The 23,158-nt window shown below is 45.7% G+C and overlaps 1 protein-coding gene across 2 annotated transcripts in view; it reads left to right on the top strand.

Moving 5' to 3' along the window:
• Window positions 1-23,158, top strand: part of RASSF5 (Ras association domain family member 5) — a 93,682-nt gene that overhangs the window by 62,834 nt on the left and 7,690 nt on the right. For both annotated transcript variants that reach the window (XM_048826940.2, XM_048826941.2), the window contains 2 exons: window positions 20,045-20,158; window positions 22,860-23,157. In XM_048826940.2, the coding sequence (XP_048682897.1) occupies window positions 20,045-20,158; window positions 22,860-23,157 (412 nt within the window). The remainder of the gene's footprint in view (window positions 1-20,044; window positions 20,159-22,859; window position 23,158) is intronic.

Genomic DNA, 23,158 nt, shown 5'->3' with positions numbered 1-23,158 from the left:
TTCTCTCATTTGTAATTTAAAACAAACCTTTGATAACCAATGCGAAGATTGAGGGGCTGATGAGCTGAGTATTAAACTAACATCCCTTCCCAAAAGGTATCTTTAAATGTATTTTCTTTATATAAACACTTGAGCCAAATGAAAATATTGATTTTTTTAAATGGATTTAAATCCATTGGTTTAAATGGAGCCTGTGCCAGACTACAATAGCAGAGGATTTAGCCTGGTCGGTCTGGTCTCTAGCTCTTTCTCTCTCTCTGTCTGGTTAGAATGATGCGATGTTGGGGCCAAATCCTTCCCTACAGTTCAGCTGTTTTACGACTGCTTAAGCAGCACATTGCATAGAATTACTGGTAGTGCTTGATGTTTTCCACACACAGAGGAACAATCCCTGCCCCAGAGAGCATATGATCAAATAAACAAACGCAGATGAAGGATGGCAGGAAAGGGATCCAATGTGATTGGATGCGCATGGGGTGTGTGTGTGTGTGATAAATCCAAATTTTACGAGTTGTTTTCATAGGGGTCATATCCCAGGGGAATTGCATATCCCTCATTTCCACCAATGTCTCTTTTGTCACACCCAGTTTCCCTAATGGTAAATAATCCTGTAAATATTGTACCTGCAAAATTTTATGCTTTTGAGCTCTCCTCGTCTTAGTCGGAAAAGAGACTCTAATATTGGCTCCTCCTCGCTCTGCTTATCTCCTCTTGCGTGCCTTTGAGTCGTACCACAAAATTTTATTCCTGTTAGCCCTGCAGGGCTCAATAAAGCTATGGAAGAGTAATCTATGTTTTATTCTGCCTTGCGCATAATTTGGTGTAATTGTCAGCAAGCTGTGGATATAAGACGGGTTATAAGAACCAGCCTTTATTTTTTTTTTTTAGATCCCAGGCTGATTTTGCAAGGCCGACAGTGAGAAAAAAACATGTCTTGACTTGGAAATGGAGCATGTTTTCCCTGGAATCATTGAAAGATGATAAATGCAGAACCCCACCATGCCAATTTTAGAGACCCGTTTCTTGGATTACAACCTCTCTTTCCTACCAAGGCCCAGTAATCCCCGTAGCCCATATTTTCCCCTCTCCCATTAATAGCCTGGATCGTGAACGTACGGCTCATTAGATAAGTGCTCTGTTGCAAAGAGAAGGTGAATGTGGCTAACTAACACTTGAACTACATATGTCAAAACCATGAGCAGTCTGCAGTGATGCACTTGATGTGTTTGTGCGGCTTGTTTCTTATCCTGGCATGTATTTGTTCTGGGCAGGTTGTGGTTCAGTGAGCTTTAACCCCAGTGCCAGCTGAGGTGTGGGTACAGGAGATGGTTCTGACTAGGCAGTCTAGAAAGATACACATTTTAAGTGGGCTGTGATGGCGGAGTAGGAAGGATGGCTAAGGTTGGGAGACCTGGCTTCAATTCCTTGCTCTGTCACAGACATCTTGGGTGACCGTGACCAAGTTACTTGGGGTTTGTCTACACGGGGATGCGCAGGAAAGTTAATCAAAATTAACGAAAGGTGCAAAATTAAAATGGGTTAGTTAAACTGCATTAAACTCCTTTGTGGACATTCTCATTCAGAATTTAAGTGGCCTGAATTCGGTTTAGCATAATTCACTTGAATTCACTTAATTCGCCTCAGTTCCCCATCTGTAAAATGGGCATAACAGCACTGCCCTACCTATCAGGTGTGTTGTGAGATGCTCAGATACTACAGTGATGGGTACTGTAGTGATGTAGATCCTGAGAGAGATGATTGAGGAGGCCGTGGCAATTTGGGTTACTTGTTTTAAGTGTCCACTTTTTATGCTATAAAAGGAGGAAGGTGCAGCTAAACCTTGGGGTCCAGGTATTCCAAAAGAGCTCTGCACCCAACAGCTCCCAGTTAGGTACTTAAACAAGGGACCAGAATTTCATAGGTCTGTAGCACCCAGCGCCTCCCACTCATTGTTCTCAATGGGGGTAGGGAGCATTTGACGTTGTTCTTAATGGAGTCTGCTGAGTGTTGGGCCCTTTTGAAAATCTGGCTGCTTTCCTGAGGAGCCTACATAGGGAGCTGACCTCTTGTGGAAATCCTGTCTCTCAAACTACTTTCTTCAAATGCTTTGCGTGGCATACGACAATTGTCACATCAAATGCACTTTGCACTTGTAGCTCCTTGGTGTGAAGATGCACTCTAAGAGCATTAATTTAACCTCCCCACACCTTTGCCAGGTGGGGTGTGTGTTAATATCCCCATTTTGAAGGTGGTTGAACTTAGACCTGATTTATACACACCCACACACCCACACAGTTAGCACTGTGTGTTTTCCAACTGATTTAGTTAAACCAGTGCAAAACCATGTGTGGGCCCTCTTAATTTGATTTAAAACCGAATTTCGCTTGTGTCTGTAAATTTAAACCAATGTATTTAAACAGTAAAGATAAACAGATATAAGCAGGTTTAAATTTAATTTAAAGTGTCTGCACCGGTTTTATTAACGGCTTTTCGTTAAACTTGTGCAATGTGTCTGTGTAGACAAGGCTTTAGGCCAAAGTCACAGGGCAAGTCAGTGGCACGGTTGGGAGTAGAACCCAAGACGTGACTCTGTCCTCTGTTTTGACCGCCAGATGAGACAATTTCCTGTGCATCAAGATTGCTGTAAAGGATGTGTACAATAATGGTGCAAGTTAGAGTTCACAGGAGACAGGAGTGTATCATTATCATGTCACTTCTGTCATGTTACTGCGCAGATACCAGCATCACCCACCTCTCTGCTAGCATCTCTAGTCTTTATTTAGTGAGAGGGTTTTCTTATTTTTATCTCCTCTTCCTTTCTCCGTCAGTGCAATATGCCGGTGGCATGAATGCCATTGTGCGGTTCTTTCAGAGTGGCATGTGGTGTTGGGGCATAGGACAGAGCTTGATCTTGGGTGGCATTACAGACATTCTTCTTCTGCGATTGACCTGCCGCTGTCCTAAATTCAGCAGCGTTAGCCAGTGTTTGTTCTCTCCACAGCTTCTCGGCTATGCCCTGTCACAGGCAAATTTAGCAGGACATCTGTGCACCTCAAAGAAACACAAGAACATCACGTGTCAGTGAAGGAGTATTGTCCAGTGGGTAGGGCTGGGGTTTAGGAGTTGGGACTTCTGGATCGTACCCATTTGGATCACAGGGTGACCACTAGCCAGTCACTTTAACCCATGTGGGTTTCAACCTTTTTTTTTTTCTCCCCATTTCCCCCAACCTGTAAGGGGGCGCTTGTGACTTCTGATTGAGGTGGAAGTGCAAACTGCATGCACATAAAAGGATTAGCTGTGTGTTACTGGGGCCAGTGCAGCTGGGTGTGCCCTTTAAATCCTGATGTGGTCACTGATTTACATGCTCTACTAGATCTTTACTAAGCAGTGAGCATGAGCCACTGACACTGGATGAAGGGGTAAACAAACCCACAGAGCCTTCCACCTCTCTGTCTCATCAGGGCTCTTTTTAGGAAACCCTGTTCCCTTGAAGAAAAGGAGGACTTGTGGCACCTTAGAGACTAACATTTATTTGAGCATAAGCTTTCTTATCTCATCTGTTCCCTTGAGAGTACCAAATCCAACTCTGGAGTTAATCCCTCTCTTGTCAGCATGCTCTCCCCAAATGGATCCTAGCAGTGTCCTTCTCTGTGCATGCCCAGGCAGAGAATTACTGAGAAGTTTTGCTAACAGTTTATTTCATCCTGTTTCTGTGAAACAGGAAGTGTGGCAACGGCTTATGGTTAATTGCTTCTGTTTTTTCTTCAACCAGAATTGCAGAAACTTTGCAAAATAGGAGCTCAGGGCAGATTCATGAAGAGCAGTAAAAGGCTTGCAACCCCGGACAAGACTTCATAGGACTCTTAACAAATGACTCTGTTATGATACAGTCATTTTACTGCCGCTGTTTCTCCATCCGGACAATGGGTCTTTGCCTAGTTGCATTTCAATCCTTGCTCCCACCCACCTGCATTGTTTGTCTGTCTTTTATTGTAAAAATTGTCACATTTCCTAACTGACAATCCTGAGCTGACTTGGCTAGTGGGCTTCAGGTCCAATTTGTCTCCATCCTTCACGGACAGCTGTCACTTGTGGGGCACCCAGCTCAATTCACTGTGCAGCGCCTGCCACACTCCTGTGGTAAGATTTATTAGCAGCCTTCATTCAGGTTTAACTTAGAGCGAAATATGGCCTGAGAGCCGTTGATGCCCTATTATCCCCTAGGGAAACCTCTCTCCTTGTAAAAAGAAAAGGAGTACTTGTGGCACCTTAGAGACTAACAAATTTATTTGAGCGTAAGCTTTCGTGAGCTACAGCTCACTTCATCATATGCATCCGATGAAGTGAGCTGCAGTTCACGAAAGCTTACGCTCAAATAAATTTGTTAGTCTCTAAGGTGCCACAAGTACTCCTTTTCTTTTTGTGAATACAGACTAACACGGCTGCTACTCTGAAACCTCTATTCTTGTAGAGAAGCTGCATCTGATTTGGCCATCTTCCTTCCTGGAAACAAAAACAATTGCTTAAGATAATAAGGAGGCTTTCGCTAGATCCTATGAGGGATCCCATGACACGCTTACCTCTGCTTCGAGAGCAATGAATCTCCCTGGGCTTCGGAGTTCAAATGGGAAGAATGAATTAAGTCCTGTAACGTTGGTTTAGTGGGTCTCTTTCCATATCTATCCCTAAATTGCTGTATGATCTTAAGCAAGTCATTGCATCTCTCTCTGACTCCATTTTCCCATCTGTAAAACAGGTATACTACTTCGCTCCCTTTTCCCTGGGATGCTGGGGGGTTTAAGCTCTGGTGGTTTGAGATTCTTGGATGACCGGTGATATAGAGGTGCAAAGCGTAGCATTCTAACCCCTTTTCTCTCCTGGGAAGAGGTCCATTGGATGCTTTGGGGCACCTGGATGGAGATGGAGACCATCTCACAACACTATGTGGAATGGAGAGGAAGGGATAAGTCTGTCTCTGTAATGCATCCTTCACAACAGCGTGACACATTGATTGTTATCCAAAACTGACACTGGGCCAAGTAGTCCTTGATGCAACTCCACTGATGCTGGTAGATTTACACCAGGGACAGATTTTGATTCACTGTGCCCAGCACCTGTCTCTGACCATCTCAGCTTCGCAAACAGCAGGAAGAGGTTAAGGGAAGAAGTCTTTGAACTTCTCAGGTCTTTATATAGCACCCTGGGTCCTCTCCCCTTGTATCTTGGCTATTAATAGCTGTGTAAATAAAACAGGATGGGGCACTTGCTTTGGGGGATGTCGCGTCCAGAAGGGCTGCCAGCAGGTGTCTGGCATGCAGGGAGATGCCTTGACAGGGCAGCCTTGTGCTAGAGATGGACCTGAAACCAAATACCAAACGCACCTAGACTGCAGGAATGTTTAAAATCCAACTCTAAGTGTTGCAGCTCGAGTCCCCTAGGCCTGGAGCCGTCTCCATGACACAGTGGTGATCACCTCGGCTCTGGAGGATAACCTGATTCATGCACTAGTTGCTGGTTATGTGGATTCTTGTTCCTTAATAATTGGCCTCTCCACCCAGAGAGCTGTGTTCTTTACAAAGATGAGTGGGGGTGACTGTGATCCCCATTTTGCAGAGGGGGAAGCTGAGGGAGGGGAAGTGATGTGCCCAGGCACCCCGCAGGCCAGGGGTGGAGCTAGGAATGGAATCCAGACCCTCTGACTAAGCTGTAGCTTTCCCCACAGATTGCTGGAGAGTCCTCCATGAAGCATGTCTCGGGGCAATGGGAAATCAGATGCTCATGCCTGCGAAAAGTAATTTAAACCAATTTGGGAAATCTGATTATTCCAATGGGGAACTCCATTTCCTCTGTCCTACCAGCCCTACGTCTTACTATGGCACCATCAAGAGGAGGGATTTCTGATTGCTAATTATTCTTTATTGTACTTAGGATCTGTTAGGAATTATTTTAACAGTTTACTCTCCCTTGCGATTAGGGACAAAGCTTACGACATCTTAATCTGTTGAATTTTTCTTCTTTCGCTCTTACGGAAATGTCCCCAAACAGATCCGTTTCTCACATGTCCTCTTTATTAGAAATAATGAATTGTTTTCTTGTGCACATTTCATGGCTTGCTACTCTATTGTTTAGTTGATATTGGTCATATGTCAGGTGGTTTGTTACTTTTTCTTGATTAGGTGTGCATTTCTTTTTAAAATCAGTTTCCTGGTGTGAATTCTCCATGAAAAGAGAACTTTAAAACTTCCTTCCCATGAATATTTGAGCATGTGAACTGAAAACTGATATTCTCAGATCACTGGTGCTTGTAGAATTCAATAGCATAAATGTTCCCAGATTAGCAAAGGGAGATGAACAGTGCCAAAGAGAATGGATTTAAAAATTCAAATGAATATTCACTGATTTATTCTTGCAGTATTTGCCCAGCTCTCATCTTTAATATTGCACTGCAGTTTCCCTTTAAAATCTGAGCTGCAGTAATTAGAATGGTTCTTACATTTCAGGCTCACTTAAATGCTGGTATCATGGAAACAGCAACTTCTGTGGTTTGCAGCACATCTGATGTCTAAATCTGGGGAAAAAATATCTTGATAGTCTCTGGAGCCTATATTGAGTTTGCCTTGTGCAGTTTTTGAACAGAAGGATACCAGTTTAATTTAAGGTCTGGTAACCCAAAATTGTGTCAATTTCTTTCAAACCACAGCACAAAATGTGCTGCTTGGTGAGAAGTGTGTTAAGCACATGGTCAGCTCTTAATGACTTTCAGGGTTATGGCAAGTGACTTGTGTTGGCTGACCGTTCTGTTTCCAAAACAAGGTAGCTGCTTTCCATGCACCTTAAATTGCTTGTTAGCAATGGAAGCAGTTTAACCATCTGTCACTAAACATTCAGGGCTTCATAAGAGCAAATTAATTCCACACCAGATGCAAAATGATTTGCAAAATGACCCCCAAGAGAGATCAGCAAGGCTGTTAAAACCCGTATTGGTTAAGTCATAATGCAAGGGTTCTTTTTTAATTAAAGTCGTACACGGAAAGGGGAAGAAGTAAACTATGATTTGGCCACTTACTGTGTGTGTATCTCTCAAATGGTTAAAATTATGACAGGCAGGAGTTTGAAGCCATGTGTGATTTGCCTCACAATGAATGGAGAGAGTTAAAGAAAATTTAAAAACAGTGCTGGCGTCCATGCAGTAGCCAACTGTTGAAATCCATCATTAAGAGAGAGAGAAAGTTTTTCCTTATGCAAGACAAACCACTGTGTGGGTATTTTGATGTGGACACAGCAGCAAAATGAGGACAGCTGCATGGATGGATCTTAAGCGGCAGGCCGCAACTTTTATTAAATTTAAATAAAGGGGAGGAGCAACACCAGCCCATCACCCATGCTCCCCTATACCAGGCATGTAATTGGTTTCAGTGCAGGAGTAACGGCTCCTCCTGTAAAACCCGTAACTTGGAATATGCTCTCATCAGCCTACCCCCAACCTAGGACTGAGCTCAGTATGAGTCCAGCTACCAACCCTCCACCCCAGGAGGAGGGCAGAGGGGCAGTGACCTCATCCCATGAGGGCCACAGGGTCTCACGAACTCAAGGCCCGTCAGCGAAATCCCAGATTTTTTTTACCTCCGGGAACCATTCATTTTATCCTTTTAACCACACTGGCAACCGGCTGCAAGTTGCGAGGAATGAACAAGTCAACAAAGTACCTCATTTAGGTACTAAATGCATTCCTAGCTAACCTGCTGTGGCTTGAAGGTGCTGCAAGGAAGGTTAAAAACTCCCCGATCCTCTGCCTATGGACCCATGGGAGGAAAAGTTCCTTCTTGACACACACACACACACACCCCCAAACAGGAGATCGGCTAGACCTGCAGCATCTTTCAGGCTGGATTCCCCTTACTAGTTCAGGGTGGATAGGTGGGGTTGCTGGAATGGGGCCAAAAGAGGCTCCAAATGGCCCCTGCTCCAGAGTAAGTCCTGGAAGTTAGGGAATGCTTGCCAGTCTGCACCTCTCCTACCCCCTTCAACTGGCTGAAGATTGCTAAGGGGAGTTGTGGGTGGAGCTATATAATGTCCCTCAGTGAGCGTCTCCTTTCCTTGCTGCTGGGGCTTCCACTGCTGGCCACATCAAGTTCCCCCACCCGTTGAGGCAGATGGGTGGCATTTTACATCAATTAAAAAATGTAAATATAGAAATGAGCAGAAGGCTCCTTCGTGATGCATTTTGGGGTCGTCATACGCTTGGGCTTAAGGCCAGGCAATCGGACGTCTTTTGAGTCATTTAATAAGAGATCTGTCACTTAAAAGATGTTTGTCATTGCTGGTAGTCAGTTATCCACAGTTACACCCATGTCCTTTCCTTTTGCTTAAAGTAAGAGGATATAGAGGCAAATCAGGGAGGAAGTGGTAAACAGGGCAAACATGTACAGTTTAGGTAGATTTGGGGGGAGAGAACTGAATTAGGACCCATTTTCCATTAACAGAATCTAGTTCAATCATCTCTGTAATCCTTGGTAGAGAACAGGAGCCAGTTAATAATGAATAGCATAGATACTGAAGCAAATATTCAAGAGAGCCTTTGTGCGGATCGTGATTAATATGCCTTCGACTGAGCTGGGAGAGGGGACTGGACCAACCAGAAGGTGTTGCAGATAAGGATTGGTGTGTGCCCTAGAAGAGCTGTGTGGCTATCCCAGGCTGGAATAGCGGGAGGTAGAGCTTTGGGAGTGAGGGGAACTGGAAAAGCAACGGTGCTGCAGATCTGGATTGAGCTGCATTGGGAGAGTTGCGGGGGAATAGGAGTGGAGTTGGAAGGTGTCCTGCAGGATAGGATGGCAACGTGTTGGCAGAGCTGCATTGGGATTCAGGGATGGAACAGCAGAGGTTCTGCAGGTGAGGATAGAGGTGCATTGGCAGCTCTCAGGGATCTAGAACCAATGCCATCAGCTTCTGGCTTTCAGGATTATTGGAAACTAACAAATCAATTAAAATAAATTGGAGGAAACGGTTCACAAATGAAAACAATGCAATGGATGAAATACAAGGATTTGGGCATGCAGTTAGCGACCTTCTGCTAAAATGTTCCAGGGGATATGATTTGGCTATGAAATGTTAATGAACAAGTTGCCAGTCTTTCTCACTTGGGGTCCAATTGCAGTATTCCCATGTCATCTCCAGTGTGCTCCATAATTAATGACTGCCTTGTGCCTGCTGATAAACGCTGGCGACAGCTGTCTCCCTGGTGCTCGCCACATTACTGGAGACTCTGTGCTTCCTCCATGGAAACCAAATGGCATCATTAGCACAGAGTTGTTCAAGGGACTCTTAACTGCCAGCATGTGTTGTTTTCTCACTTGAGACGTCACAACAAAGGAGTGGCCTGCCTTAACAGGAAGAGGCAAATTACAAGGATAAAGAGACTGATATAGCCAATCTGTCTGTTGGCTTATGCCCGAATTTGGCTGGAACAATGTGTGATCTAGTAGTTGATGGAAGGGACTTAGGCCATGTCTACATAGGAGGGTTTTTGTTTGTATCTATGTGTTGGGGGGGGGGGGGTCAACTAAGGTGTGAAATTAAACCAAAATACTTACTCCAGTGTAGCCTCCTTTGTGGACACTCTTACACCAGAATAAAATGTGCCTACATGGTGTGTTATACCAGTATAACTGTTAAAACTTTCCTATGTAGACATGACTTCAGTCAGTTCAGCAAAAAAATACAGTTGCTTTATCTTGATTAGTTTTATACGTAGTTAATTAGGTTGAGCTGGGTTACTCAATCTAATATCAGACCTTTAAATTCTAGTCTAGACATGCCCAGAGAGTCAGGACTCCTGGGTTTTATTCCTGTCTCAGATACCAACTTGCCATGTGATGATGGGCAAGTCATGGGTTGGCAGTCTTAGAGAGACCAGGACTGAATAATAGAGTTAATGACTGGTGGTCTCCCCAGAATACAGAAGACTTCACTCTTCAGGGTTCTCAGTAAAAACTCCAACTGATGGCTGAATAGGCTGAATCTTCCACTAGCACAAAATTCACCAGGAGGAAGTTGACAGAATTTGAGAAACCATGGGTGGAAAAAGAAATTAGTCACCTCCTGCAGAACTCCATCAGCATTGCTGTTAAATTTATTAAGATTTTTCAAACAGTCCAGGGGATTTAGGCACACAACTTCTATTCATTTTAATTGAAGCTGTGTCTAAATCCCCACGACTGCTTTGAAAATCTCCACCCTTAACGTTTCTGCCTAAGGGCCCTGATTCAGCAAAGCACATGGACTTAAAGATGCACATAAAGTTAAGCACGTGCTTAAGTCATTTGCTGACTTGTGACCTTAAATGGTTTGTTGTGATAAATGTTCATCTTTGTGATACATGGATACAACATGAACCCAAAAGAAAGGGACAGAAAGCAGAAGGGCAGGCTCTCAGGCAGGTTAACTGTATAGACTTCTCCCATCAGGTTATTACATGGGATTCTTGTTGAAAGGGGCATTCATTGATCTAGGGGGCTCATTGGAAATGTTTTGGTCCTTACCTCCCCTCCATTTGCCAGTAAGGTTTTGGGAATTTTAGTTGGAAACCTTATGGATACAAAAACTGGCCCAGGGATTGTCATCATCCCATGTGGGAATTGTGTTGACCCAGTATCTCAAGAATAATGACCGGTTTCAGAGTAGCAGCTGTGTTAGTCTGTATTCGCAAAAAGATCTCTAAGGTGCCACAAGTACTCCTTTTCTTTTTATCTCAAGAATGTAACTAAGATGCTTATGCTGATTCTCTGCTCTCTCGCTCTCTCTCTTTTTTTTTTTTAAAGAAATATCATTAGCGAGGAGCGATATCCTATTATACACAGATTGCTGATTCTCTGTCTCACATGTTCCAGGACTGGAGTGATCTTTTAATAACAGGTCACTGCCCTGACAACAGAGCTTTCATCTTACAATTTGCTGGTTTTGTTGCTTTTGAGGAGTGGCAGGAACATGGGGGGCTGCATTATTTGTGGGCTGTGTTGTGTTTAAGTTCATGCTTACACAGCATAAAAGGCAATTGGGGGAAATGCAGCACGTATCTTCGCCGTAATAACCCAAGCTTTTCCATCCAGTGATCTGGGTATATGAAAATAGCTCCTTCCTAGGAAACATCGAGGATTGTTTGAGCGTGTTGAGATTTTGTTTAGGCCAGGATGGCTGCATCTCCACTAGGAAAAAGGTGGGGCCCTGAGAATGCCCCGTACTGTTTACCCTCAGTACCACTTGGGTTTAATGTACTTGGAGACTGATGGGAGGGATGGTGCTTCTCTGTTGAGAGTAACCCAAACCAGGCAACCGCAGCCATTCGAATGTAAGCCTAAACTTTCCTCATGTCCTGTCCCTGTTCCCATTCTGCGTGAGAAGGTCATGCAGCCATGCACAGCTGTCAGGACAAGGAATGATGTGCACACACACGTTCCAGAATCTGCTGGTTATCCTGACTTGGCATTTATAACCCCTTTTAACACACCTCAGGAGGGATATTGTTGAAAGCCCCTGCATTCCTGCGCAGAGAAATGTTCTTTCTGTTGGGCAGGTGGAGTCTTAAAGCCCCAGGACTGTGCTTTACCATTAGATTCTAATGAATCTAATTACCACGAGTGGATTTCAGCTCTCCCTCTTCATTTGGGGAATTCTCCCAGAGGTAGGGTCAGGTGTTGAAGGGCTTACACCCAGGAGTTTTAGGGCAGTTCAGAGGAGCAGTGAGCTGAAATGGTATTGTTCTGGCCTGCTCTGTAATCCCCAGTGAATGTAACCGTACACAAAGAAACCCAGTTTATCCCACAGGGTTTTGGTTTGGAGGCTACAGGTCTCATTTTAGGCCTACCAGCCTTGATTTCTATAACCCTTAATACTTAAAGCTCTCCGTTAAAACTAACTTCATAGTCCGTCAACATAAAAGATGGGAGTCCTGCTAGTGATCTCAGGCAGTTTCTATCTGAAATGTATTTATGGCCCTTCCTCTGGGAAAGGTGGTGTTTTGCATTATAGTGTGAAATGCCACTCGCAGAGAATATTCCAAGAAACACATGAATTTGTTTGCAGTATGCATGGACTCTGGACTATAAAGTCTTTGTTCTTTAAAAGAGACTTTATCCTTTGGCTCTCAGCCAAATGGAAGAGACTCTCTGCAAATGCTTCTGACTGCAAACCAAGTGATGCCCCAAAATGAAGAGGGAGTTGCAGTTGGAGCACATGAATAACATTAGTTAGTTTTTTCATTAACCACATTTAATTTTGAATGTGGGGCCCAGGGATTGCCCTGCCGATCAGACCAGTGCTAGAGAGGAAAGCCAGGCTAAGATTCAGGAGGTTTGGGTGCAAGTTCTGGCTGTTTTCAACAGATTCCCGATGTGACCTTGGGCAAGTCACTTCTTCTGTTTGTGCCTCAGCTCCCTGTCTTTCAACCAGGAGATAATAATCCTTCCCTGCTTTATAGGGATGGTGGCAGAATAAATCCATTAGTGGATGTGATGGGCTCAGAGGTTATAGTGGTAGGTACTCTGATCCTGACGCAACGCCTGTTGTTGTCTGAATCTTTCACTTGACTTCACTGAGACCTGGATTGAGCCCTGAGTGAGTACCTACCATTGTTGTCTCTAAGTCACTCACATCCACCAATGGTATAGATATATTCATGGTCCACCATTTCGGGTACCCTGCCTCCAAATGTGACCAACTTTTGATCCTTAGGAAACAGGCAAAACCTGTTAATTATCTTTCACATGGATTGCTACATATGATATGGCTGTAAAATTACTCAGCCCCTTCTTTAAAAAATGCAGCTACAGTATCTGACCATCTGATCTCCCATTGCCATTGATACGAATGGCTAAAAAGAGACAATGAAAATCAACTTTCTTTTTTGCATCATAGCCCAATTTTGAGAGGCTTTGAATAGCAGAAAGCATCTTTTAGAATATAACTGCTTGTCTGCAGGATGCAAATGAGCACCATGATTTTGGCATGAGGACTCTGAGTTTCCTGTAATTAGGAGGATGCTTTCAGGACAGGTGTTAGATTAAGTACCATACGCTAAAATTTGTGTTCACTCCAAACCTCTTTTGAGATAGACCGTGGGATCCTTAAAGGGGTGTGTGTGTGTGTGTGTGTGTGTGTGAGAGAGAGAGAGAAAGATGATTCAGTTTGCAGTCAGCTCAGCACTGTCGTTTTAGTGGGTTATTTCCCCATAAGGAAATATACATGGAAGCTGCCATGCCTTGCTGCGCAGACAGTAAAGATGCAGCTTTGTGTATCTACTTGTATTTCATTGCAGTGTCCACATTCCTTATAGATTTTTCTCAATCCACCTGTGGATTTAAATTCATTTCAGGGTCGGACAAATCCTTTGGTTTCCATCCTCCTATGACGGGGCTCATTAATTTTATAACGGACTGTGATTTGCTCTGAAGGTGAGCGACTTCCTTCTTTGGATGTAGCTGCTGCGTTTTCCCTCCACTGTTTCCAGACTCTGAGGGATGCTGATGCTTTCCCGGTCTCCCTAAAGGGCAGATGTGCCTTTCATTTGCCTAGAGCTCTTTGCCACGGCCCGAGAGTTCTCTGCACTTGGTTTCAAAGGATGTGGCTGAAATCTGTCAGTCTTGCTCCTGAGAGGAGGAGCGTGCACTGGCAGAGCAGGACAGCTGGAGGCATGCTGCAGGCAGAGACTAGAAGCTAGTGTGGTGCTTCCAGGGGCGCTGTGGGAAAGCACACACCAGCAGCAGTTACTACTGCTATAAGCAATGCTCCACCCAAATGTTACCGTCCAGGTGCGTGGGATGCCATGGCCAGATGCAGCCTCTCTAGCGCCCAGGTCTTTCACTCCTCCCCAGCTCCCTGGTGCTCAGGGGAGCCAGACAAGCGTGTGCTGTGAGCAAGGGGAAGGGATCTTTGGGTGGGGAACAGCATTTGGGATAAATCCTACAATAACCCACCAGGCTGTGCTGTGGAGGGAAAGCAGCGCCCAGTTTCAGGTTTCCAAGTTCTTCAGCAAACTCAGGGGAGTATCAGAATTTTTAATCATGAAAAATCCCTCACTTGCATCCTTCCAGAGGGCACGGCTGGCTTTTTTCCCAATGATCCTGTCAGGGTAAGTTTATCTCCAGCTGGTTCGTTTTCTCCTGGTAACTCACCCCCTTAATTTTCTCAGAGGCATTTCCCCCTCTACCCCTTAATTCCCAGCGTATGTTAAGGGCCAGGGGCCTTGGAGAGATGCTTTCCAAAGCAGGGGAAATGGGTTCTGATCGCGAGGTGGGGGATTAATGACAGCTGGAGCGCAGGCTGGCATTTGATGTGGAAGGATTAAAACTCTCCTTTGCTGTGAGGCCAACAAAAAACTTTGCAACAGTTAGGCTGCCGGTGTGCTGAAACCTCAGTCATTAAACTGACTGGACTCTCTTGTTGTTTCTGTGTAGCCCCCCTCTTGTCTGTTGGTTTCCACAAGGAGCATGGCTGGGGGAGTGGGGGAGGGAATGAGCATTTTCAAGGCGCTTCCTGCCTCTTTACCTGGACACCTGGCAGCACGTATGCAGTGGGTGTGTACAGGAGGGCTGGGAGGTTCTGAGGGCCTTTCCTCGTCTGCAGGGTTATCCTCTCCTCTTCTCTGCACTCCCACCAAACTGATCGGAGGCCCCCAGGGCTGGGACATGCAGAGAGAGGTGAGGCTGAGAGAGGTCCTGAGATGTTTCTGGGGAGGATGTGGTATCCTGTTGTGTGGCCTGCTTCCATGAATTAGGAGTAAGCGGCAGCAATGCCCTGAATGTGCCTGTCAAGCTGAATTGACTTCGCATGGCCCAGGGGATGTTTCAATACCTCGCTGCTTTTTCAGTCTGTGTGCATAGAATCCTAGAATATCAGGGTTGGAAGGGACCTCAGGAGGTCATCTAGTCCAACCCCTTGCTCAAAGCAGGACCAATCCCCAACTAAATCATCCCAGCCAGGACTTTGTCAAGCCTGACCTTAAAAACCTCTAAGGAAGGAGATTCCTTCCTCCTACACCACATCCCTAGGTACTGCATTCCAGTGCTTCACCACCACCTTAGTGAAAAAGTTTTTCCTAATATCCAACCTAAACCTCCCCCACTGCAACTTGAGACCATTACTCCTCGTTCTGTCATCTGCTACCATTGAGAACAGTCGAGATCCATCCTCTTTGGAACCCCCTTTCAGGTAGTTGAAAGCAGCTATCAAATCCTCCTTCATTCTTCTCTTCCACAGACTAAACAGTCCCAGTTCCCTCAGCCTCAAGTCATGTGTTCCAGTCCCCTAATCATTTTTGTTGCCCTCCGCTGGACATTTTCCAATTTTTTCACATCCTTCTTGTAGTGTGGGGCCCAAAACTGGACACAGTACTCTAGATGAGGCCCCACCAATGCCGAATAGAGGAGAACAATCACGTCCCTCGATCTGCTGGCAATGCCCCTACTTGCACATCCCAAAATGCCATTGGCCTTCTTGGCAACAAGGGCACACTGTTGACTCATATTCAGCTTCTTGTCCACTGTAACCCCTAGGACCTTTTCTGCAGAACTGCTGCCGAGCCATTCGGTCCCTAGTCTGTAGCGGTGCATGGGATTCTTCCGTCCTAAGTGCAGGACTCTGCACTTGTCCTTGTTGAACCTCATCAGATTTCTTTTGGCCCAATCCTCTAATTTTTCTAGGGCCCTCTGTATCCTATCCCTACCCTCAGTGTATCTACCACTCCTCCCAGTTTAGTGTCATCTGCAAACTTGCTGAGGGTGCAAGACACACCATCCTCCAGATCATTAATGAAGACACTGAACAAAACTGCACTGGCAAGTCAGGCTGTTGTGATTCATCTCTAACCTCTCCAAAGTCAGTACAAGGAGCCAGGAATAGACCATTCCCTGGACCTCTCCACACACATCCACCGACCGTGCTGCGAAGCTGACGCGGACTTCGATGACGCCAGACGCTGTCCCCCACACAGGCTTGGTCAGAGACGAGGCTATAATCCGGCTGATGGAGAGTGTGTGTGCATCTCCTAGTCCTGGAAATGGCCTGCCTTGAGTCCTGCGTTCATTGTTGTCTCCATTCCTTCTTGCTCCTCTTTATGGCGCTGATCCTGTGCGTGGATCTTTGGGAGCACAAAGACCTGGCTGCATGGATTCACTTGTGGGATCGATAAAGGAAGCACTTAGAACCAGCACTGTTCTGTTACCTCCTTGGAGGACATTAGGGACACTGTCCTAGAATCCACAGGGACCCCTGTGATCACCCAGTCTGACCTCCTGCATGAGTCAGGCCATAGACCTTCCTCAGGATTATTCCTGTCTGAACGAGAGCAGATCTTTTTCCTCAACGTTTTCTGTGATCGCAGCTTCACCGCATTGAACAAGAAGCCTGAACGACCACGTGTCTCTGGCTCCGGCATCTGCTCCAGCTTAGCCCAGTCCGTTCTGCCAGTGCCTTCACATGCCAGTACTTTTCCTAGAACTCTCTCGGGAGATTTTGATTTCATTGGGCCAGCCTTGCCAGCTCTCTTTAGGTTTCCCCAAATATCAGAGCATTGGTGGTTGTCAGTTAATTACCGTTTAATCCCCTGGTTCTCCTAAATCTGCCTAAAGTTTGCAGTTCATAGACCGTTCTAATTTAACTCTACGTAAACTCTTGGATAGCAAGCCAAGGTTGGGCTTTTCATGAATTTCTCGGCTGCAACAGATTTTCAATTCCGGTGAGCAGAGTCTGATTTTCACCGGAAGTTTCACAGACAAGAAAATACATGAGGCATTTGCTTCCCTCCTGCATGTAAACCTGTGGCAGGGGAGGACTTATTTGTAACCTCTCCCTGGTTTTGCTTTCCCTGATGCGGTTTCCTGCCAAGGTGGAGGTGCTGTGCCGGGGATAGAACCCATGGTAGTTGAAGGGCACAGGGAAAGTTGCTCCAAACCTCGCAGAACCTGTTGTATGTGAAGGCAGCATCCTGACTCCTGCACACCTCCCAAAAGCACTTAATTGTCTCCCATATTGGCACTGACCCCTGCTTGGCACCATCCTCATGACCCCTCTGATGGGGTTCGTAGGGCACAGAAGCAGGCTTCATGCTGCTCAGAGTACCCTGGTTTCTGGTGGAATCAGGGCCCGTATAGCAATTTTCCCGTGGCTCCTCTCCCTGCCTGCCAAGCTCTGCGGCAGGAGCACTGCAGAGGAGCAGGTGGAAGCAAAAAAACCCACAGATCCCCCTTCCTCCCTTAATGGAGTTAGCTGATTTTTATAGACTCTAAGGTCAAGATCCTCGGCTGGTGTAAATCAGCATCGCCCCATTGACTTAAATGGAGCTACATCGATTTATGCCAGCTAAGGATCTGGCACTGTATATTGGGTCTAGAAGTAGCTGGCAGCGCCCCCTGGATTCAAAGCCTGCTTCCGATACATCCCTGGCCCGAGTTTCAAAGATACTGCAGTTCCTGCTGACATCACTGGGAGCTGTGAGTGCTAAGCACTCCTGTGCAAATAGGCTATCATGGCTTTTAATGAGCCTCCTTAATAAGCCCCTCATGGCAGGTGTATCCAGAAGTGTTTATTGCCCTTTTGCTTAAATGCTCTCAATGCCCAGTTATGTTTTTCTTTAGTGTCTCTGTCTGTGATGGGACCTGATTACAGGTGGTTTTCCGATTGTCTCTAATGACTAATGAATATGTTTACGTAAAAGACCTGCCTGTGAACCCCTCCTACGCACTGCATCTGACTGTAATTTAGCCTCGCAAAAGGAAATTCATCAAAACCAATGAAAGGGAGAGAAAAGAGCCCTTGTCCCTCTGTTTCCCCCACGCACAGAGAACAGAGTGACTTCCAAGGCAGGCTGTGACTGCGTTGATTGGATTACTGGGGACGTTGGGCAGGCGCGTGCTATGGATTAGCCGTGCAGGTTGCTCACTGTTTATGTGGCGTTATTGCATTTTAGCTTTGAAGTAATGACTTACTCCTCCAAAGCTGCTAGAAATGCACTGCTTGGAGGAAGAACCAAATGTAGATGTAACTGCAAATTCTGTCTGAATAAACTTGCTGTCAGTGGCATCCCAGCTCCTCTGCACATGGAGGAAATGCTTGCAGAGCCATGAAAAATAGTCACTGGCTTTCAGTTGCTAGGTGAGGGGCAGAAAAACATTTGGCAGCTGCAGGTGGATGAAGTGGTACCTTCCACTGAGGCAGCAATGGCTAGTGCAGTGGCTAAAGCTGGGGATACTGCAGCTGACTCCATGTGATCTCTGGCAAATCTCCCTCCATTTTACAGATGGGGAGGCTATGATAGTTACCCGCTTCGTAGGGGGTGAAGTGATGCTCACTTATGGTGCTCTAAACACACTCAGATCCTCCTGTGACTGGTGTTTATAGAAGGGGGGAAGTACCCTTACTTCCCCATACAAAATGGCAGTGAGCAGTCAGTTGGCTACAGGATGTTCTTTTGTTCCGGTCATGCTCAACAAAGATGCCCAAGTTCTCAGGGAGTTTGGACTCTGTGCGTTTCATTAATTGCACGTGGGCTTATTGAAAGCATCGGTGATGCTGCCCACAAATTGCCATGATAAATGCAGCTCCCTCGGGTCTCCTGTGTTGACTGCTGGCTCAAAGGTCTGTTCCATGGTGAAAACATTCCCCATCCTTGGTGAGATTTTTATTTTGTGCCGCTTGTTTCCAAGTGCCTCCTTTGACCACCTCCATGAAACTCTACAATCTCTTCTGCTTGATGCTTGCAGTGAGTGAATGTCTTTCTGCCGTGCTGTGGGAAGTGGCTCAAGAAAGCCACTATTTCTTTTTCCTTGCCATCAGCAGCACGTATCCCAGAAATATTCCTCTCGGGGCCTGCCAGAAGCCAAGATTGCAAGGAGCAAATATGACAAGCCCGCTGAAGGGAACACCCATTGCAATGCAGATGCTGCAGGCCACTGGCATGTGGCGGATGGAGATGTTTTACAGATGAAGCATGTGGTGCAGCAGCATCCAAGACCCTGTGAGAGCAAAAGCTTTTTGTGGCTTGTCTGTTCCTTTGCCTCCCCATTGATCAGCCTGTAGGAGCCATTGTCTGCTAGTCATTAAACCACCCAGAGCACTTTGGATCAATACCTCACTGAAGAACCCATCGGAATTATAACAGCCATCTGCCTGTCTTACTGACTGCTCAAATCTCAGACCCTCCTGCATCATAGACCCATGTGGCGTTTCTCAGCTTTCCAGAAGGGACAGCTTAGAGCTTTAAGCATCAGGTTTGAAATAACTTAGATTCCTTGGAACCATATGTTTGAATTCCAGCAGGGTAAAAAAAACCAAATACCTTCACCCTTCTGAGAAAATTCCATGCAGGTTTAATGAAGTCCTCTGGGCAAAACTCTGTAAACCCTCTTCACTCTACAGGGAAATTAAGGAAGCCTCAAACCTTTCCGTGAAAATGGTGCTGGGGGATGCTAAGAGGTGGCCTATGCGTCTACGTTTACGTTATGCGTCTTTGGCCAAACTTTTCCCTTTCTACACTATTGTGCAGGGGGCTGGTTCACTGAGTATGTCCTTTTCCAAAAGTAGCTGCATGTCTGGGGCGTCTAATATAAATATTAAGGAACATTCTTAATAATGAAGGAGAAATCGCTCCACACACCTCTGAAATGCAGCCACCAGTGGGCTGGAGGGTGACCAGACAACTCATGGAGGTGGTAGTCATCCGTTGGCTCTTGCTTAAATTGTAAGCTCTTTGGGGAAAGGACTAGTTTTTTGTTCTGTGTGTACAGTGCCTAGCACTGTGGGGTCTTAATTTGGGCCTCTCGGCACTACGCCCGTACAAATAATAGCAATAAATGGCATTATCTTCTCCATCATTCTTATTATAAACTCTCAGGACCAGGGATTATGTCTGTCTTTGTGCTTATATGTATATCCTGGCAAAGGCAGGGCCATGAAGAGTGTACCGTTTGCAGCATACAATTTGTACGACGCTCCTGGCTGCAAAGTGACGTACAAACCAAAGGTATTCACTATTCTTTATTTCTTGTTTCAGAATGTAACAAAAACAGCAGAAGAAGAAAAACCCAAAGCTCCCACTATCCAGGAGATTGAACAGATAATCAATAGTTACAATGCCAAGGTTACAAACTGCTTCGTGATGAAGCTGGTATGTATTTTATTCATCTGTCTACATTACTTTAGGCACTAAGGACAGGCTTTTAATTCTGGCTTTAGAGGTGACTGGGCCTTGCGCTGAGCCTTTGCACAAGAGTGAAGTTCACCTGACATGGATAGCTCCAAAACCTTTGACTCATCTGCCAAACCGCAGCAGGAAATCAGGTCCTACTGCGAGGAGAACATGCCAACAGAGGGTATAAATGCATAGACACGACTGCATTTGTAAATGGCAGATAATCAGATGATGTGTTAACTGCATCGGTTCCCAGTACAGGGACTGCTTGTCTTGCATTTGAACCGCAGTATGACGAATGAATTCTGAGTAGAGCATTCGTATTAACCTATTTTAGCAGTGGTCTTCTCCTGAAACGCTTAAGGCTACAGACTGGCCTGAATCAAAAACTTGGGTCTAAACAGCCCAGCCTTGGGGGGTGAGGAACGGGGGGCCGCATTTGAATCTGGATTTTAACTTTGACTGTGTCCAAGGCTGCTGTTACGCAAGTAGGAGAACCTCGGGGGGAAGAGCCTGTGTCTATACAGCACCTAACACAAGGGGTCCCCGTTGCTGAGCAGTGTGTCAGGGCATGACTGCACTGCTAATTGACGGGAGTGTGAAACATGCTGGGTAAAAATTTCAGAAGCATTTAAGTGCCTTCGGAGCCTAATTCACTTAATGAGACTTCAGCTGCTACATCATTAAAGTGCTTTTGAAATTTGTACCCACTGGATAAGGCCTTCGGTACAGCTAAGCAGTTAAGTTCAGTCTTAAGAAACTTGCTGACTTTTCAGTAGCCACTATGTAAATTGAATTTGATGCTTCTCGGCTTCTTCCTTGGAGACATGTGTTGACGGTAAAAAATCCACCATCCTGCCAGGCTCCCTCAATGGGAGTCTCAGGAGAGCCTAATACTGTGCCACGGAGACTGAACTCGCTGCTTAGCCCTGCTGGTGAGGTGTGGCTGAGGCAAGGAGGAAAACTTGCATTGCTGGGGTCTGCCCTGTCCAGGCCTGATCCAAAAGCCCACTCTACTGGTGGAAAGATGTCCATTAACTTCAGTGGGCTTTGAATCAGGCCTGGTCTGTCCTATGGAAAGCACAGGGCTTTGGACTTGAGGGCTGTCACTCATTTCAGCACCTAAAGTGCTTAGTCACCAGCCTTATTTGTACCCAGGTCTGTGTGGCATGAGCCACCACACGGTTCAGACAATGGTTCTACAATTTTTTTTTTCCAGTGCGGAAATTTTCAGAGTAATTTCCATGTTCCGCAAACGATTTGCCACACACAGATCAGGCTGTAGCTTGGATGAGTCATGATAACTAGAAAGCTGCTTCACTGCCATTCAATCGCTGTCACACAGCCTGTTTGGAGACATAGAGCCGTTGGGGAACCAGATGTGCCATTCTGTTCCTCCACGGTCAAACTTTTAAACGAAGTTGTGGGACCCACAGTAATTTGCTTACAGTTCCAGCCCTTGACTGCAGCTTTGTTTACTGCTTGGCAAAAACAACCATGTAAACCAAGCCCTGTTGGTAAGTCTTGAGAGGCCAAGGAAAGGACTGGGTTCACAAATTAGATTTAACAAAAGGAGCAAATTTCACAAGCTCTCATAGCTCACAGTGAAGGAGGTTTTGGAAAAACAGAAATAATGGAGATTTTACAATTTCAGAGAACAGTGTTCAGTTGTTTATGGTTTTCCAGTCGCTTGTCAGTTTGTGAAAACAAGCCCCAAGTTGTCTTTAAACAGACATCACTTACAACTGACGTGAACAAAAACTAGTGCAGGGATCCCTTATAGTAGCCTGGGAGTCATCAAAGGGATCTTTTTCCATCTCCTAACTTTTGTGACCCATGGATTAACATTGGAGTAGCCTGGCTTCCCCAGGAGTTGTTATTGGCTCATTTTCTTTTAAGGCAAATGGGCCATCTTTTGCCTGTAATCTCTGCAGTCTTGGGACTCTGTAGCAACTCACTTCAGCCCCAACTGACAGCTGTGAACCAGTACCTGAGCTATCAATTCCAGATGTTCTAATGTTTTAGAGTTTGTTACAGCATGGCACCCACGGTGTTGTCTATGCTTAACCAGGGTTAGATTTCTCATAAAGTCTGTGTAAAGGGCCTTTATCTCAAGATCGGGCCCAGGATGGTGAAAATCTCATGAAATTTCCATCATTTAAGACGGAGAGCTGCAAGCTTGCAACTGTTTGGAGCTAAAACCTTATGAAAACAGCCAGCATATCCAGCTCAGCCCTCGGAAACCCTAGTTCAGATGCTTACATGTTCTCTCCAAACCCATCTCCAGTTAAAGGAGACAGAAGTGTAATTGCAAGCACAAATGGTATTTAATGTCAGTTAGTTTCCATAACTCTTCTCTGTAGCAGGAACAGTTTACAAAGGATGAGATGGCAAAGGGGCGGCGAAGAATCCTAGGGCATTATTGAATAGTAGGGAACAGGAAGAATTCTGTAGTGACTAACCCTAAATTGCTAGTTCCTTTTACGTTATTACTAGGAAAGTTTCAAGCACTATAGACAGTTGTCCCTGCAGTCAGCCCACCATGTCTACCACTGGGTTAAGTACTGCAAAAAGCCCTCCAGCTTGAGTGTGGGGGGGGTACTGGCATTGGCTGAAAACCTGTCTTGCCCCATGAGCACTCACTGAAACTTGACTTTCGTTATCTCCTTCGCTGTAGAATGAGGACGGCACTTACACGGGCTTCATTAAAGTGCACTTGAAACTGTGCCGGCCTGTGACGGTGCCAGCAGGAATTCGGCCGCCGTCTATCTACGATGCCCTCAAGGAGGTGAACCTGGCTGATATGACGGACAAGAGAACTTCCTTCTACTTGCCGCTGGATGCAGTCAAGCAGCTGCACATCAGCAGCACGACCACGGTCAGCGAGGTGATCCAGGGGCTCCTCAAGAAGTTCATGGTGGTGGACAACCCTCAGAAGTTTGCACTTTTCAAGGAAATGCAGAGAGATGGGCAAGG

The sequence above is a fragment of the Caretta caretta genome, chromosome 21 (genome assembly GCF_965140235.1).
Source record: "Caretta caretta isolate rCarCar2 chromosome 21, rCarCar1.hap1, whole genome shotgun sequence".
NCBI classification, from domain to species: domain Eukaryota; kingdom Metazoa; phylum Chordata; order Testudines; family Cheloniidae; genus Caretta; species Caretta caretta.
Note: the sequence above shows the minus strand (reverse complement) of the source record. Positions and strands in the feature narration are given on the sequence as shown.